Source organism: Arvicanthis niloticus, chromosome 5, assembly GCF_011762505.2.
Source record: "Arvicanthis niloticus isolate mArvNil1 chromosome 5, mArvNil1.pat.X, whole genome shotgun sequence".
NCBI classification, from domain to species: domain Eukaryota; kingdom Metazoa; phylum Chordata; class Mammalia; order Rodentia; family Muridae; genus Arvicanthis; species Arvicanthis niloticus.
The window spans coordinates 13797803-13815696 of record NC_047662.1 but is presented as its reverse complement, the minus strand read 5'-3'; the positions used below and the strand labels follow the sequence as shown (position 1 = coordinate 13815696).

The window sequence follows — 17894 nt, the reverse complement described above, 5'->3', positions numbered from 1 at the left end:
AAAGGTAGGCCCAGGGGCCATAGTGTATGGCTCACTGGGAACATGGCACACCCACGGCAAGGACAGCTTTCTCAGGGTGAGAGTATTGCCTGTCCCCTAGAACTTCCTGAAGGGTGGTGGGTGAGGCCCTTCTTCAGGTGCTGCCCTGCCACCTGCTGGCCACATGTGGTAATTTCCACCCAAATCCACGGAGGTGGGGGCAGATCTCTCACCACTTTATGAATCCTGCAGGGGAACATGAAACTGGTGGAGCTGCCCTGTCCAGGCTGTTTCTAGAGGCCCCTGTTCTAGGGATCACACTATGTAGGAAATCCTCAAGGAACAGGAACTGACAGGAAATTTACTAAGCACAGGTGGCTATACTAACCCCTTCTCAAGACCCCATAGTAATCCATCCCTGTTTCTATGGAAGGGAAAATGAAGGCACAAAAACCTTATATAGCATCAGTGGAGTGAGACCAAGATCAGATACAAACTCAGGAAATGCAAGCAGACTCAGTGTGCAAGGGACTTCCCTGGCACACCCGCCCTGTCAGTCCTGAACCTTAGCGGATGAAATAGAAACATGAAGCTTTCCACTATACACTTGTTTGTTTTGAGCCCTGGCTAATCTGGAACTATGTAGACCAGGCTGGACTCGAACTCTGAAACCTGCCTGCCTCTGCTTTCTGAGTGCTGGGATTAAAGGTGTGCGCCACCATGCCCTGCTTTCTGCTATACACTACATTGTCCTTGCTCCGATGACTGTGGGTCTCCATCAGGTTTGGACCTGGTTTGGGGCCTGGAACTCTGGTAAGGATAACTACCCCACACACCTTCTCAGCTATCTACAGAGCCTCTACGGCAGGCATCTGTTTCACTGAGGCAGGGCAAGACAGAGCTGAGCACAGACAGGGAGGCTCAGAGCCCTGCCTACTCCTCCCGAGCTGACCAAACCTTCTCACGCTGGAGTCTCTGAAGATCCTCCTCATGGGCTGCCCGCTGCTCCCGCAGAGAGGCCTGTGCCTCCCGCTCCGCTTGCACTAACTTCTGGGTCATCAGCTCCTTGTCCAAGGCCGCTTTCTCTTCAGTGGCTGTCACCTGCTGCCGCAGGCCTGCCAGCTCCCCTGCACAAGAGGGAAGGATGGCAGGAAGGCAGGGCTGAGTCACAACGTCCCTCTGGGCCAGCAGACGTGGGCTGTATGAGCCGCATGGGCAAAGTCAGAGGTCAGAGAGTGTTCGTGGCGCCTATCCTGAGTTCCTTGAGGAAGTGGCTCACTCCCTCTGCATAGCAGTTTCCCACCTGCCTCATGGGTTCACTGGCTCTGCTCTCCTCAGGCACAAGAGACAGAATGGCTGATGAGAAGGGCGTCATAGAGGGGAAGGATATCAAAAACACAGTGACCCTGTTACTGACACGCTTGCTGGGCCAACACAGCCTATACGCCTGAGCGAGCACGTCACAGCACTTGAAGGACGCGCTGCTTTAACTTCATCCTCGCCAAAGATGATGCTCCAAGACCAGCAACCACGCCAGCTGACAGGAGCGCTGGTCTCCACGACCCCAGCAGGTGCACGGCCCTCTCTGGGTCTGTCTGACAGGAGAGCTGATCTCCACGACCCCAGTAGGTGCTGAGATTCTTTGCTGAGCTGGAAGGACTGAATATGGAGCGTGGGGAGTGTGTGGAACCTTGCACTGGGACCGTGGGTCTGAGATTCACGGCAGCAGCTGATAGTTCTGAGAGTTCTCTAGGGACCTCAGAACCCTCCAGCCTCCCTGATGACGAAGACACAGCAGCCACAGCTGGCACTGTGCCGAGGCCTTCACAAGCTCCTTCTCCTCATCCTGACAACAGGCTAGGCAGGCGGCCATTCCCCTACCTCTGGTGCCAAAGGAACCTAAACTCAGAGAGGGAGGGGCCTGTTCAGGGAGCCGTGTGACAGCTTTGGACTGGACCCCAGGCCAGCCATAGCCATGCACCTCACCTAGGGCTCCTAAGGTCTGCTCGACTCCAGTGTCCACTGCTCAAGTACAGCACAAAGCCCCCGGACCCAGACCCTCGTACCAGTCAGGGCTTCCTTGGCCAGCAGCAGGGCTTGACTGTCAGCTTCTAGCTGCTCCCGGCGGGCCTCCAGCTGAGCCAGCTGCCTCTGCACGTCAAACAGGCTGTTCTCCAGGGCCTCCTTCTCCAAGCTGTAGCACATAGTCCCTGAGGCCTTGGGACTTGGCCTCCCCAGCCCCAGGAAACTGTGAGTCTTAGGGTGCAGCCAGTAAGGGCCAAATGCCAGCCTACCTGCCCAGCTACACCCGGGCTCCCTAGGGAAGGCCACACCTGAGTGAGGCTGCACTGGTAAGCCTGGCTCCTAAGTAACTGCTCCTCTGGGTTAACCCCAGGGCGTGGACCCAGCAGGGAGCCCACACCTTACTTACCGCAGGCGAATGGCCTCCTCCGACAGGGTCCGGCCCTCACGCTCTGCTGCTGCCAGCTGCACGGCCAGGCCGGCCCGCTCCTTGGCCATGGCCTCCTTCTCCCGGGCAGCCCGCTCCAGCGCCTCCACCTGCCGCTGCGACTCCCGCAGGGCCTGCTCCAGCTCCTGGTCCCGTCCATTCAGCTGCCGGGAGAGCTGGCCGACCCAGGGAGTATGAGCAGAAGCCATGGCTAGTTTACCATGCAGCACTCTAACATGAGGGTCAGGTTGAGCACAGGCTCTGCACTGGGGTGCCTAGGCAAACCCTAGTCTTGCCTATGCCTACAAATGCACACGTGTAGAAACAAGGGCCCCAGTCATCACTCTGCCCTGGGCCCAAACCTCCTGAGAAGCTGACCACAGCAAACGGTAAGGAAGGCAGCTGTCCACTCTGAAGGAAGGAGCTGGAGCTGCACCTTCCTCCCAGGAGCCCTGGACTGCAGGACACTGGCTCCACTACAGGGCCTGGAGCCCTGAAGCCTGGGACCCTAAGCTGCCTTCTGGCTGTGTGGTTCCAGTTTCCCAAGTCCCTACCTTCTTCATAAGATGGATCTTCACCAAGGCTGGATGAACCAGCTCGTCCTCTAAGTGACAGAATCTCAGTCTCAGAGATAGACAGGTGACCCCGGCAGGTGGGGTTCAATAGCTTGCTCACAGGCCTTAGCTAGTAGAGGTGAGATATATATGAACCGAGGCAAAGGCCAGAGCCTGTGGCTTGTCCCAGAACAGCACGTGAGTGGCCGGGAGCCCCTGGCCACACATCTGCACGGGGGGCTCAGCTCACCTGGGCCAACTGCTCCTGCAGATGGCTGCGGTCGGTGCGCAGTACAAGGAGCTGCTGCTCCAGCGCCTCCCGGGCCTGCTCAGCCACACACAGGGAGCCCTCCAGGCCCTGCCTCTCCACCTCCTGCTCCAGCCTCAGCTGCTCCAACCGTTCCTGCTTCTCCACAGCCAGCGTAGTGGCATGTTCTGCCTGCTGCTGGCGGCCCAGGAGCGCCGCCTTTTCTTCCTCTAGCTGTATGGACAGAGATCTGGAGGAGCAAAGGGCTCTCCCAGGACCAGGATGCCCCTCCATCCCACCAACGATCACAGCCCGTCAGGGGTGGCGCTCTAGGGTGAAGGAAGGGTGTCCATGGGGTTGAGAACCAAGCACCGGAATAGAGCAGCCCCCCCCAGCATCCTTCTATGGTGTGCAGGACAGAGACACAGAAAGGCAGACAGGATGAAAGATGGACAGCAGGACAGACAGGGTAGGGGGTGGAGCCTTGGCATGCCTCTGCAGTGTCTTCCTTGTGGAAGGGACATGGGGCCGGTGCACAGCATACCTGGGCGATGAGACGGTTTAATTCCAGCTTGTCCTGGGCGAGACTCTCATTGAGGGCGCTCATCTTGGACAAGGAGTCTCGCAGAGAGGCCTCCTCTGCCCTCAGCTTGGTCATGGAGAGTTCCAGCTGCACACGGCCAGCCTCAGCCTGCAGGGACAGGGAAGCAACAGAGAGGGAAGAGATCCAGAGAAGCAGACCTTGGCAGACTGGGTTGGGGCCAAGGAGAAAGGGCTGACATTAGTCAGGCAATCCCCATAAAAGAAGGCTGCAGTTTGGAGGGCTGTCTGGAAGAGCTGCCCAAGACAGGACTGAAAGGCAGAGCTGGGGTCAGAAGAGACTCCAGTTGGGCCTACGGCACCATCATGCAGAGCCTAGGCCGCCAGAAGTGGGGCAAACACCTTCCAAGGACTCTCAGGACCATGACCCCCAACTTCCTCAGTCCCAGGGCACATTTTCACAGAAAGGATCAGATGACCCTGCGCTTCAGGCTCTGGTCTCTGGAGCCCCTAAAGAAACAAAGATCTGTGGCCTAGGTCAGAAGTCAGCCCGTGGGGCTAGGGAGCTGGCTCAGTGGCTAAACCTCTTGCCACTCAAGCAGAAGGACACGAGTTCATGTACCGGTTATATGCAGAAGTTAGCAAGTTTAATCCCAGAACAGTGGAGGCAGGAGGATCCCCAACAGGAAGCTCCAGCTAGGGTAGGACACACAGCAGGGGACAGTGAAGGGACTTAAATAAGGTAGAAAACATGGATGGACACTGAGGCTGTCCTGACTTCTATAAAAACGCCAGTGCACACATGCTCACAAGCAGGGAGAGGGGGAGACTTAAAACACAGTAAGAAATAGATAAGAATAAAAAGTCAGTGTCCATCCAGAGGAAAGGTCAACAGCATGCTCACAGCCTGGCGTAGACTGGTCTGGCCTGTGGGAAGAACCGTGAGTCATGTGGCTGACAGCTGACAGGACTCACCTTGGTTAGCGCCTCGGCCACCTCTGCCTTCTCCGTCTGCAGGACGTCCCTCTGCAGGAGGGCGCAGCTCAGTGCCTCCCGCACCTCCACCAGCTCCTTCCTCAGCCCTGAGCGCTTCCCTTCCAGCTGCTCTAGCTGCCTCTGGCTGTGGGACGGACTCCTGTCACTCCGCTGCTCTGTACCCCACAGGACTCAGGACACTGGACCCGGGCGAGCGGGGCACTGGTAGGATCCAGAGCGCAAGAGCCTCTCCCGCAAGGACAACCTAGCCCACAGCCTCAGCTGTGACTCTGGGAGCCAACTGTCACATCTGTACGGTGCCATGCAGGAGGTAATCCAGATGGCGCCTGCTGCCTCCAAGGCTTCAAGAGCAAATGCACACCCACTAAACAATGCTCTAAGCATTCTCACTGCCTGTGCCTCAGAGATGCAAACAGTGAAGCAGAGTGAAATCCTAGCTCTTCTGTCATCTATGTACCCTGGGGCAAGTTTCATGACCCCACCCCCAGTGCCTCAGTTTTACTATTATAAAATGGGGCTGCAGCATTAAGAGCACTGGGGATTCTTCCAGAGGACCCCGCTTGGATTCCTAATACCTACATGGTGGCTCACAACCATCTCTATCTCCAGTTCCAGAGGATTCGACACTCTCTCTGGCCTCCATGGGCATTAGGCATGCGAGTGGTGTACAGACAGATATGCAGGCAAAACACTCATACACGAACAAAAAAAAAGTAACATAAAAAAACAGCTATCCAGCCGGGCGGTGGTGGCACACACCTTTAATCCCAGCACTTGGGAGGCAGAGGCAGGTGGATTTCTGAGTTCAAGGCCAGCCTGGTCTACAGAGTGAGTTCCAGGACAGCCAGGACTACACAGAGAAACCCTGTCTTAAAAAACCAAAAAAAAAAAAAAACCAAAAAACAAAAAACCACCACCAACAACAACAACAAAAAAAACCAGCTATCCACAAAATGGAGATAACTGTCTCTAAATCATGGAGTTTTCCGGGGGTAGGGTAGGGAGGGTGGAGGTGGGGGGGTGGGGACTCAACAAAGAAGCCCACATGCTTAGATGGTCTCTGGCACTCTATTGTTACTGCTACTGTATGGTTTTGTTCTTGTTGAGACAGGGTCTCTCTACCTATCCCTGTATGCCCTGGAACTCACAGAGATCCTCCTGCCTCTACCTGGTATGCACAGCCATGGCCTGTGCTTTAAGTTTCTTAAATGAGAATTATTAATCTTGATTGTTCTGATCCCCGAGCGCTTCCCTCCTGGACCCACAGGACCTGCACTTCCTAAGTCTCAGTTTTCTGGAGTGGAGCTGCTAGACCCGGGACCCAGAGAGGAAGGTGAGCGGCCCACCTGCGCTCCAGCTCTCGGCGCGCCCGGGCGCCCTCCTGCACCGTGTCCTCCTGCTCGTCCTCCAGCTGGGTATGCTGACGCCTCAGCTCCTCCTGGGCAGCCTGCAGCTTCTCCAGCTCCTGGCGCAGCTCCTCAGCTTGCTGCTGGGTCACTTGCAGGCTATGGGTCAGGTTGCCCTTCTCCCTATAGGACAAGCAGGCAGAGGAGAGGGAGTTTCTGAGGCTCCTCTCCCCCAGGGGTGGTGGCTGGACTGACTGCTCCGACCACATCCTCTGTCCTCCAGGGCACTGCCTCCAGGAAGCCTTCCCTGATGACTTCAAACCTAATTCACCTCATTTACACGACCCAGCACTGAGAGCCTGGGTCTCCTTCTCCCCAGCCTGCATAGCTATAGGCCCAGAGGAATGGACGGAGATGCTGGTGTCACCTGTAAGCACCTCAGTAGGTAGAAGAGGCATGCATGCACGCACGCACGCACGCACGCGCACACACACACACACACACACACAAAACCTTTTAAGAAGTCTCTACCAGGGCTGGGCATAGTGGTGTATGACTTTAATCCCAGAATTTATGAGGTAGGGTCAGGCAGATCTCTCAGTTTGAGGCCAGCCTGGTTTACATAGTGAGTTCCAAGACACTCAGGGCTACCCAGAGAAACCCTGTACTGATAAATAAATAGATAAATTTTTTAAAAATTGTCTCTAGGATGTCTGGATTGTAGCTGAGTGGTGGTGGTCTTCCCTGGCATGCACCAGCGTTTATTCCCAGCAAGAGGCAACTAACCAACCTACAAGAAACAGTTCAGAACAGCACTAAGAGCAGAATTCTAGAATGGTCTATAGCCACATGTGGCAATCAGGGCCCTTGAAATGTGGCTAGGGTAACAAATGATTTTTTACTTCCTTGACAACTATATTTTCCCACCTAGCTGGTGGGACCCCTCAGGCTGAAAGGCCTGGCTGGCTAGGCCTAGCGCCCTCTGCTGGTGAGACCCCTCAGGCTGAAAGGCCTGGCTGCCTAGGCCTAGCGCCTTCTGCTGGCCCCTAGGTCCCCCGCACCTGCTCAGGAGCTCGTTGGCACTGCGTAGGCGCTGGGCCTCACGCTGCGCATCCTCTTGGGCCTGGGTTGTGGCTGCGGTCTGGTCCCGCAGGCGCTGTAGCTGCTCCTCCAGACCACGCCGCTCGCCCTCACTGTCACTGAGCTGCTTGCGCACGGAACCCAGCAGGTCTTGACTGGCTTCATAGCGCCCACGCATGTCCTGGGGTATGGGGGTTGTGGGGTCTGGAGAAGCCCACTCACTCTCTCCTAACAGCTCCATAGCACTGGGCGAGCCCGTGGCAGCAGACATCACGCCCACACACACTCCTGTGCCCCCACCTCCCTACATCCCGGGGTCTGGCAACCGACATTGACTCCACCCACAAAACCTCAGGCCCCGCCCCCTTGTGTCCTTCCGGAGGCCCCCCCATCCCCTGGTTCCTAAGCTTTCTTTATCCTAGGCTCAGATTCCTCCTTCCAGACTTGTCTGAAGGTCCTAGCCCCAAGTTTTATCCCCTTTTCTTGGATTCTAGCCCCCTTTCCGAGGCATTCCCAGCCATCCAGGCGTTCCAGACTCTGGTTCTTTCTAGAACTCTCTATCAGCAGCTATTTCTCAGGGTCCCCGGCCCAGGCCCTGGCCCCGCCCCTGGGTCTCTGGCTACCTGGACCTGTAGCTGGCGCTTGTGCAGGGCAGACTGGATCAGTGTGAGTGTGGGGGAGTCAGAGAAGGCTGGGGACAGGCCTCGCCGCGGAGAACGACCCCGACCCGGGGAGGAATGCCGTGGTGGAGTTGGGGTCCGCTGGCCACAGAGTCCACGCAGGCTGCCGTCTGAGGTGTCCGCAGTGCGCTCTGAGCTGCTGAGCTGGACACCACTCTCAGTATCAGAGAGGGCAGCCTTGGGGGGAGGAGGAAAGAGGAGTAGGGGTTAGCTGGTCACAGGCATGGGCGAGGCAACGGGACACTTCCCACAAGCCCCTTTCCCCTTACTGAGTCCATACCCACCAGTGTGCAGCCTGCCAAGCCAGACCCTCCTGCTCACTGCCCTTCAGAACCCTCCCGGTTCTCACAGGGACTAACTGCAGCAAGGTCTGGTGAGCCAGCAGAGGTGAACAGGCCCCACCCCCTTCCCATTCATCCCAAGGCTCCAAGGCGATGTCTGGCCAGCCCTGTGTGGGCTGTAAGCATACCTGTGCCAGGTCCCTCAGGGTCTGCTGCAGCCCCTCTCCATCCTCAGTGTCCAGGGCTGTCTGCTCCTGGTGCCGCAGAGACTCCTAATGACAAGACAGACTGGTCACACGTATGCCAAAGTATGAAGTCGCTCCTTCCTGGTCCCCACAGGTGGCAGTTATGGACATACCCCCACAGGCCTGCTGTCCTCACTGAACAGATGAGGCCCAGAGACACACAGCACCCGGTCCCAGTCATCTGGCCTAGTGAGGAAGAGCCCAAACTGCCCTACCAGGCAGTGCCCTGGGGGTATGTGTTTGCTGGGGACGCAGTGGCCTTCCCCTGGGAGCCCAAGAAGGAATCTAAGTCCTGCCTCCCTACATACTGAACGGGAGGCTTTGGTTTGCTCAACTGTGTAACGGCTTGCGGCAGGGAGGGCAGAAGGGCACAGAGGAGGGGAATGTCACTGTGCCAAGCCTGGCATGCACTGTGAGGACAGCACCTGGTCTGGATGGGACAGTCAACATGGCCCAAGCAGCCTGGCCATGGATTTGGCTGGCGTCCAACTCACCAGGGCCTCCAACTTATCAGAGAGGGTCCTGTTGACCTGGTCCTTCTCTGTGTTCTGGTTCTGAAGGTGCTCCACGGCCAGGGCCAGCTCTGTCACTCTGGAGGAAAGAGCAAAAGAGATGACGGGGGATCTGTCTGCTTCTCCAGCTCACCAGCCTGTCTGTGTTTCCTGAAACTCAACAGGGACCCTAGGATCTCCCTCCCCGCGTCTGGGACCTGGAGTGAGTTGCTGCTCGCCTGGGGACCTCTGGCTCTTAGCTGAAACATGGGAAAGCAGTTGCGGCTGTCTCTCATGAAAGCAGTGGGGCTCACCCAGGAGGCAGGAGTTAGGGTCACACATGTCATCAGAGGTCAAACACGGAGCCTCCCCAGGGAAAGGCTCAGCCTTTCCAGAGGGCTCCAGGTGAACCCTCTGCAGGAGTCAGCTGTGGACGGGCCTGCTACCACCCACCTGGCACTGAGATCGGCCTTGTCCAGGTCACTCTGCACCTGCAGCTGGGCCAGGTCCTTCTCCCGGAGGAGCTTAGCCTGTAGCTGCTCCTCCAGCTGGGCCTGCAGCAGCTTTTGCTTCTCCAGAGCCGCCTCAGCCCTGCTCTCAGCGCGCTGCAGGCTGGCGCTCAGTCCCAGGCCCACCTCCTGGACAGCCCGGGATGTCCGGACTAGCTCCCCTCCGAGCTGCAGCAGGTCCCTGAGGAAGAGCAAAATAAGGGGGTGTGGGGGTGGCCCCATGTACAAATCAAAACTGCCCTGTGACGCTATCAGTCACTATCAGAGTAAGGAAACAAAGTCACATTGTGTCCAGTGTGAGCGAGGCAGTGGTGAAGTCGGCCTGCCCCACACAGCTGATGGGAGGGTACGAGGGTAGGCCCAGTGGAAGGCAAGTAGGAAAGCCCTCGGCATCTATGACACTTCTTCCATAGGCCCAGAACGAGGCAAAGGCAGGTGGTTCACGTGACACAGAAGAAGTGGCAATCCTGACGATACCGAAACATCCATCAAAAAAGAGATATCACTATCTAACAAGTGATGGGAGATCCAGTCAGCAGGGACGCTGCTCCTGACGGGTACGCCTCCCAGGAAAGCGAGCAGATGAGGAAGGCTACTTCAAGAACAGCAAAGCCGAGCCAGGTGGAGACACAAGCTCGCCATGAACATTCTCAGGAGGCAGAACAGGACGGTAGCAGTACAGGCTAGCCTGGACTACAGAGTAAGAACACCCCTTCCATAAAAAGGGGGTGGGGACAGTGAGATGCCCTATGTGTAAAGGTACCTGCTGCCACGCCACATGACCTGGGTGGGCTTGGAGACCTACATGGTGGAAGGGAAGAGCTAACTCACAGAAGTCATTCTCGGCCATCATGCACGTACACACATACGATAAAAACAAACCGGAGAAGCAATGATAAAATTATACAGAGTATATACACCAAAAGACAAAAGGGGTGTGTGACAGACAGACAGACAGACAGAAGTGGAGTGGGAGAAAGCTGCCTTATTTGCTTTACGAACTAACTCAGGAAGGCCACATAAGAAACTGGGGGTCCTCACTTGCCCTGAGAAGGGAAGGGGTCACATTAGAGGGAGGGCAGACTTTTCACCAGCACCGTCAAGAGTTAAATAGGGAGGCCAAGACAGGAGGGGTTCTCTGTGAGTTTGAAACCAGCCTGAACTACATGCCAAGCTCCAGGCCAGCCAAAGCTACATACTGAGATCTCGTTTCCATGCTAATAAAAGCCAAGGCCCACTTTAACTGTGGGCCCACTGTGGGCTCACTCTCTGCAGGAACTGCACTGCTGAGCATCCACCAGCAGGGGGCGGGAGTGCCGCACAGAATTCTAGCTAACACACAGTTGGTCAGGCACATAACCCCCATGAGCCCCATGACAGAGGCCTCCTGTGGGGGGGGACACTGTACTGCTGGGGGTTTGAGTCTTGCCAAGAAGACAGCAGTCTGTAATGTAGCCACAGATCTGTGGCAGGCTCACATAAACACAGGACAGCAAAAGCTAGACTCCGGGAATCCCTGAGGACAGCCGGCCGCTTGCTGAACACATAAAGAGACTTAAGAAAAGAACTTTAGCCAGGTATGGTGGGTGACACAGACCTGTAACCCCAGCACTTGGAAGAACAAGATCCAAGCACAAGGCTGGGCCGCAGCTCAGTTGGTAGAGAACTTGCCTCACATATGCAGAGCCCCGGGTTCAAGTCCCAGCAATACATAATCCTAGCACACGCCTCTAATTCCAGTGCTCAAATGGAAACAGGAGGAACAAAAGTTTAAGGCCATTGTCCTCTGTACAGTGAGCTTCTGGACAGCCTGGAATACATAAGACTCTAAGAAAAAAAAAAGATTAATGCCTGCCTTTAATCCCATTAATCAGAAGGCAGAGGTAGGTGAATCTCTTAAGTTTGAGACTAGCCAGACCTGCATAGTGAGATGACATCTCAAATTAAATCATATTCTGTGAATATTTGTGACTTCTGATTCAAACAAGCTATGAAGACAAAAAGGCTTCAAGTCTGAACTCAGCTACTATCTGCTGTGTGACCTGAGAAGGTCACTCAACTTTTCTGATCTTTGGTGTGAAATGGGGGAGTAGGAGACTTCCTGTCTCAGAGCAGCACTGAATGCCATAGGAAGAGCGTAGCCCAGCTGAGCCCCAGCAATGCCTCTTCCTGCCAGCTGCCTCTGCATCCCCAGAGGCGACCTGTGGCAGGATGCACCCATGCTCCCCAGCAGCCAGGCCTCACCTCTCTGTCCCCATCTTGACCTCGCTGGCCTGTCGTCGGAGCCCCATGACCTGTCTCCAGAGGAGGAGCAGGCGGCTGTGCTCGCTGCTGAAGTAGGCATTGAAGGACTGGAGGGGTTGGGGGGGAGAGAGAGACACACACTAGGGTCACCGCTGAATGCCTGCCCCAGGGCCCTGCCAGCACGGCCTAGGAGAGGACCTGTGTCTCCCTGATAAGCAGAGAGCACCCAGGGCCTGAGACCTCCCAGCAGCCAGGGTGTGAGCATGAGCACGGGCTGGTCACTAACTGTCTACAAGTAACAGTGACAGAAAACTTCACGAGGCATGGAAGAGACGGCCAGCCTGGCCCAGGGCATGTGTGACCAAGGCCAGCTCTCCTAAGATGGCCAGGACCACTATGGTCAGGCTCCTGCCCCTCTCCAGACTTGATTGAACCCTCTGCAAGGTCGCCCCTGCCGTGCTCCCTCCAGCACCCACTCACCTCTTCCTCGCGCCTCCACACCGCCTCCCTCTGCTCCAGTTCTTTACAGCTGCGGGTCCAGTCACTGGTCACCTTGCAAATGTCCTCGTTCAGAGCCTGGTTGGCCAAGTTTGCCTGGTCCAGCTGCTCTCTCAGCATGGCGTTCACCTGGGCCAGGCTGGCACTTCTGGGAGAGGTGGGGGAGTTCAGTGGGCATTTGCTCAACTATGCAGAGGGTGCCCATGGGCTATCCCACACCCTCACCTCTGCTGTTCCTCCTCCAGGCGCAGGAGAGCGCTGTCCAGGTCCTGCCTGTGTTCTGTGTCCTAAGGGAGCAGCAGGAGGAGAATCAGGACAAGCAGGAGGCGGGAAGGTCCATGCCTACCCCGTCCTGTCACCCACCTTCAGTTGCTGCCGCTCCAGCTCGGTGGACCTGTCCAGCAGCTGTTTCTCCAGCTCGGAGCACTGCTTCTTGTACTGCAGGATCTGGCGAGGCGTAGGAAGCAGTGTGAGCCCAGAGGTGAGGGCCAAGTGAAGCAGGGTGAGGGCAGGGTGGGGGTGGGCAGCCCTGACCTTGGCCTGCAGCCGCTGTACTAGCTGGGCCTGCCGCTGCTGGCCCTCCTGGTAGGCCTGCAGCTTGCGCCGATAGGAGGCCTGCTCCTCCTGCAGCTGCCTCCGCAGCTCCACGCTCTGTCGCACCAGCCCCCTGGGCTCCTGGGCCTCCAGTTCCCCAGTCTCCAGCCGCACAGCCTGCTCCAGCTACAGGGAAGGGCCCTGCGTGAGAGTCCTGTGCCTCCTGGGATGCAGGTCCAGGCCTCTTCAGGAGACACCAGACTGGACCCAGACCCACAATGCCTTGCAACCTGATAGCCATGCACTCCAAGTCCAGGATGTCATGTACATGAGCATACAGACAGAGCAGGCATGGACACACAGACAAGGCAATGCATACAGAGGTATATAGAACATGGCACACAGATAAGACATGCTTGGGCACACAGGGCAGACATGGGCACACAGATAGGACATGCTTGGACACACAGATAGGACATGCTTGGGCACACAGGGCAGACATGGGCACACAGATAGGACATGGTTGGACACACAGGGCAGACATGGGCACACAGATAGGACATGCTTGGACAGAGCAGGAATAGGCACACAGATGGAACATGCTTAGATGCACAGAATAGGCACAGGCACGCAATGCAGACATGAGACTATATGTGGGGCAGACACAGGCACATGCTGATGAAAAAGGAATGGTAACAAAGCCTGGCTATGCGCACACAGAAGGGGTGGGCATGGGTGTACAGTTAGAACAGGCATGGGCACACGGACAGGCCAAGCGTGCACACAAGACACAAACATGCACATGTGCAGGTAGACCTGCCACCATGCCTGCACACAGACGGACCTGGAGGAAGATAGTGAAGTGCCCACCCCCTTTGTGCACTCGGCTACTCCTTCAGAACAGAGTCTGCCCGACTCTGGTTTCTACCTCAGGCTGCTGCCAAGTCTCCCAACCCTCTTCCTTCCCCAGAGCAAGCTCAGGAAAGCCTGGACTTTTGTTCCCCACTGGATTTAGTACCTAGGACACTGGCTGTGTGGTGGGATGGCTCACACCCAGGGATGGTTTGAGACCACTAAACTAACAATGTAAGTGCATGCGAATCTACTCAGAACAGAGGTATTAATGTGCAGAGACCCAGCTTACAGAGAGCACCTGTAATGAACACAGGCAGTCTTGAACACCCCAGGAGGAGTTCCAATAAACACACAGCCTCAAGATCTCTCTATGCCCTACCTAGCACCTGCTTCACCTCCCCGACCCCCACCTCTCCATCACCTCACAGGACTCTCTCTTGTCTAACTTCCTCCACTCCAGCTATTGTGCAGTGTGCCAGCCCCAGAACCCATGGGCACACAGAGGCCTGTCCACTAGCCCCTCAACCCTGCCCAGGTGCCTGATGGTCCTCAGCTTCTAGCTGTCAGGGAAAGGGGCTGAGGGGGGGAAGGCTGGAGATGAGCACACTTCGGGTCATGAAAACAAACAGGGGGCTGATCCCTAACCCAGATGGCTGATGCTAACCCACGTTTACCATCCATCCCCCAAGCACTCAAGCTGATCAGCAGGAACCTCAAACACACACACACAAGTTAGGGCACCAGTCAAAGGGAAGCCAGCAGGAGGGGAGGCCTTTCTTCCCCATACTAACCAGAGGCACAGACTAGGTCAGTGGCCCTCTAGGCCTGCACTAGCCCAGTACACCTGGTACATGCTGAGAGCCACCCAGAGCGATGCTGGTGGGCAGGGTGACTGTGCCCGCCAGGATGACAGCGACAGGAAGGGGTCAGCACAGCCCCCGGGGGCTGCACTGTTAGCTGAGGCCGCTAAGGGAGGTGGCAACAGGAGCTTCCTCTGCGCCTACGGCGAATGTCTACACAAAGCCCAAGCAGCCGAGAGGAGGGCAGTGCCCACATCTGTCACAGAGCCCTGGAAGGTGTATGTGGAATGTGTTGCTGAGTGTGCCTCACACATGGGGCCCTGCGCACCTTGTATGCACTGGGTGCGTGCTGACATTTGGTGTCTGGCCTTCTCATGCTCCAGGGGGAGGTGCATCTGAACTAGATCTATGAGGGTATGCAGGCCCTGTGTCCACCTGTGTACCAGGACATGTGCTTGTGTATCTGCGTATGCCAGAGGGACCTGGGGAGGAAAGTCTGGGCCCCGTGGGTCACAGGTGGCGGTAGTGGCCGCACTTGCATGTGTGAGTGCTCCTGCTGGCTTCTGTTCCTTTGTTGTGTGTGTGTGCAGCCAGGAGCCATGCAGGACGCAGCGTGCTGTTGGTGACTGTCCACTCAGGTACTGCTGTGCCAGGGCAGCACTGTGTGTTCTCTGGCTACATACAGTCTGTGAGTTTCGGGGGTCCAAGCCCTGGCTGTCCTGGAATGTACTCTGTAGACTGGCCTTGAACTTGAGAGATATTGCCTCTGCCTACAGAGCGCTAAAGGCATGCACTACGACCTCCCAGCTGGGTGGATCTGTTTCTGTGTTGTGTTCTATATGGGTCTAGTTGTGGCCTGTGTTGTGTGTGCTTTACACATCTGTGTTATTGGCTCCTGTGGTATGGAGGGGTTTTGGCCAGTTACTAGAGACTCCACCTGCTTCCCCAGTGCTCAATGCCAGGCTACTGCAGGCCAGACCTCAGCTCTCTCACAAATTCTACCCTTTACAAAGCAGCCTTTCCTCTGACTTGCAGTTCCAACGGAAAGGAGGCTGCCATAAGAATGGATGAAAGTCGTTTACTGTCTCCCTAGCAACCGTTGCTCTCCTGCCCCATTAACTCACTAAACCCAGGTTGCCATGGACACTGAGGGAACCCAGGGAGTCTGTTCTCCAGCACAAAGGATAAGGCCACTGTCTCTTTCCCACGTATCTCACTGCATCTGTTTCTTGGGGACACTGAGGACCTGGGAGGTGTCCTCTGGGAGTCCTGCCTCAGTTTCTCTATATGCAATGAACAGAGCATGAATCCTGGCTCTTGTTCCACTCCCTATCCCAGGGAGATGTGGGGTTTGAAGGATGAAAATAATCTCACTGATTACCCCCAACCTAGTCTGGCAGGCCAGTGTGGCCATAGGGTACCTGTCATCTGCAGGCACAGGGGGATGTATCAAGGAATGCACCATACAACCACTTAGACCAAGGTGTCTATCCAGCTCCACTGCTGACCTTGGGCCTCAGTTTCTCGGTCTATAACCACTGGGTTCTTATGCTCTCTGTGGACCCTCCCCCTCCAGGAAAAGCCTTCAAGGTCATGTTCATCCCATCTCTGCTTCCAGGTGGGGACTCACCCAAACTGTCTCAGGCACACAATAATTAGAAACGTAGGCTGTGTGTCCCAACATCTGAGGGGAAGATCTGAATGGACGCAGTCCCCCACCCCCACTGCAGACCATGAAGAAGAGAAGGGACCGCCTACCCATCCTTCCCTCCCTTGTCAATCAGGACCCGATGTGCGCGTCAGTTGCTGAAGCTGGCACCTAAAAGGCAGTTCACAGGAGGCTGGCACCGTGTTCTGGGCCAAGAAGGGTCTAGCCTGCAGGAGGCTGGTTCTGGCCTGTCAACAGAACCAACCCAGTGCCCCTCCCACCCTGTCCCTGCACCCCCTGTGGACTCCAAGAAATGAATAAATTCTGCAGTGTCCTTGAAGCTAGAGGACCACCCGGGGCCCCCACTCTGCTCCTTAGCAACAAGTCAGAGGCTTGTTTGAGCAGGCAGACCAGGACATGGACACACCCCAACACCACAGGGCATACAGACACACAGACACACACACACACACACACACACTCACACACACACTCACACTACAATACACAGGCTTCCATACAGATAGGGCCTCCCACTAGCATACAGTGGGCCCTACAGCAGCCAGGGTAGGCTCTCTGCCACCCCCAAAACAAAGGCAATATACAGTCCTGGCCTGGGAGCCAGGACACTAGGATTCTTGTCTTAACTGGTTGTGACATGGTTCTTATCCCCCCACTTCACCTCTGGGCCTTTTATTTTCTCCTTGGTTAAACGGGCATCATCAACCTTGGTACACTAAGAATAAAGAACTGACTATTTCTGGAGCACTGGAGGCACCCCCTAAATGGGAGCTAATGAAATCCGTTGTCCCGCCCGACGTCACCACACTCCATCCTCAACCCACCTCTACCTCCCGCAACCGCCATCAGCTCCCCTGGTCGCCATGAGCTCATGGCCATCCTCGTTGGCAGCGCTTCAGTCTAAGCCAGACACCAGGATTCTACGTCCATCCTCCCGAGGCCCGTGGGCCTGGTCAGGGCACCTCCCTACCCCACCCGAGCCGGGTCGCGGCACCCACCCTCTCATTGACGGCATTGTACTTGATGGCAAGCTCATCACGCTCTGCCCGGCTCTGGGCCAGCAGGTCCTCCACCCGCGACAGCTCCTGCCGCAGCAGCTGGTTTTCCTCCTGCAGTGACAGTAGTGAAGCCATCTCTGGGACCTGGAGAGGGGCTGACAAGGGACAGGGGCTCAGGTGGACTTCTGGCGAGCGTGGAGGAGCACTAGCTCCCCCAGGTGTTCTACTCATTTCTGACACAAGATGGTGGGCGGGGCCCTGAGAGGAGCCCGGGGGTGTGGCTGCAGCACCTGGGGGCCAAAAAAGCTGAGGAAGAGGTAGGTTGGCAAGAGAGGCCAAGAGCTAGACTTGTGTAGAAACAACTACACAACATCCCCAGAACATACAGGAGGAAGGCTCTAGCTAGGAGTCAGGAGAATGTCTTTCTGTACCCACCCACCCTGGAGACACAAAGCTCTGAATTCTTGCTCCCTCCTTTTCTGAGGACTATTCAGGTCTCAATTTTACTCATCTGTTAAATGGGTAGAATAGTATTAAACCATGATTAGAATGTGATAAAACTTTACACTAAGGCGGGGCTTCTCATACCTTTGCTTTGTTTCCTTGTTATTTGAGGTAAGGTCTCCCTATGTAGCCTGGGCTTGCATGGAACTCATGATCCCCTCCCTCACCCCTCAAATGCTCAGACTGTAGATAAATACCATCACACTCAGTTCTCTCACAACCTCAAAAACTATGGTGTAAGTCAGTGGCAGCTAGCTTGTAACTTTCACCCTGAAAAACATGGATACACACTGCAGGCCTTCTAGCCTTGAGGAGGGTGCCATTAAGCCTTCCCACCTCTGTGGAGTTTCAGCATCCCTGGTCCACTCAAAAGAGACAGCCCAGGCCTGATGTGG

The 17894-nt window shown here is 56.1% G+C and overlaps 1 protein-coding gene across 4 annotated transcripts in view; it reads right to left on the bottom strand.

Annotated features, from left to right (window-relative positions):
• Crocc (ciliary rootlet coiled-coil, rootletin) overlaps nt 1-17894 on the bottom strand; it is a 39736-nt gene that overhangs the window by 15102 nt on the left and 6740 nt on the right. For 3 of the 4 annotated variants that reach the window (XM_034501559.2, XM_034501558.2, XM_034501557.2), the window contains 18 exons: nt 16996-17150; nt 12674-12859; nt 12503-12586; nt 12365-12426; nt 12122-12287; nt 11642-11748; nt 9342-9578; nt 8892-8988; nt 8341-8424; nt 7815-8048; nt 7173-7372; nt 6112-6294; nt 4745-4889; nt 3774-3920; nt 3233-3463; nt 2411-2604; nt 2046-2173; nt 937-1106 (listed from right to left, as the gene is read on the bottom strand). In XM_034501559.2, coding sequence (XP_034357450.1) covers nt 937-1106; nt 2046-2173; nt 2411-2604; nt 3233-3463; nt 3774-3920; nt 4745-4889; nt 6112-6294; nt 7173-7372; nt 7815-8048; nt 8341-8424; nt 8892-8988; nt 9342-9578; nt 11642-11748; nt 12122-12287; nt 12365-12426; nt 12503-12586; nt 12674-12859; nt 16996-17130 — 2790 coding nt within the window. In that variant the 5' untranslated portion in view covers nt 17131-17150. The remainder of the gene's footprint in view (nt 1-936; nt 1107-2045; nt 2174-2410; nt 2605-3232; nt 3464-3773; nt 3921-4744; nt 4890-6111; nt 6295-7172; nt 7373-7814; nt 8049-8340; nt 8425-8891; nt 8989-9341; nt 9579-11641; nt 11749-12121; nt 12288-12364; nt 12427-12502; nt 12587-12673; nt 12860-16995; nt 17151-17894) is intronic. The other variant, XM_076933852.1, reaches the window with a different exon arrangement.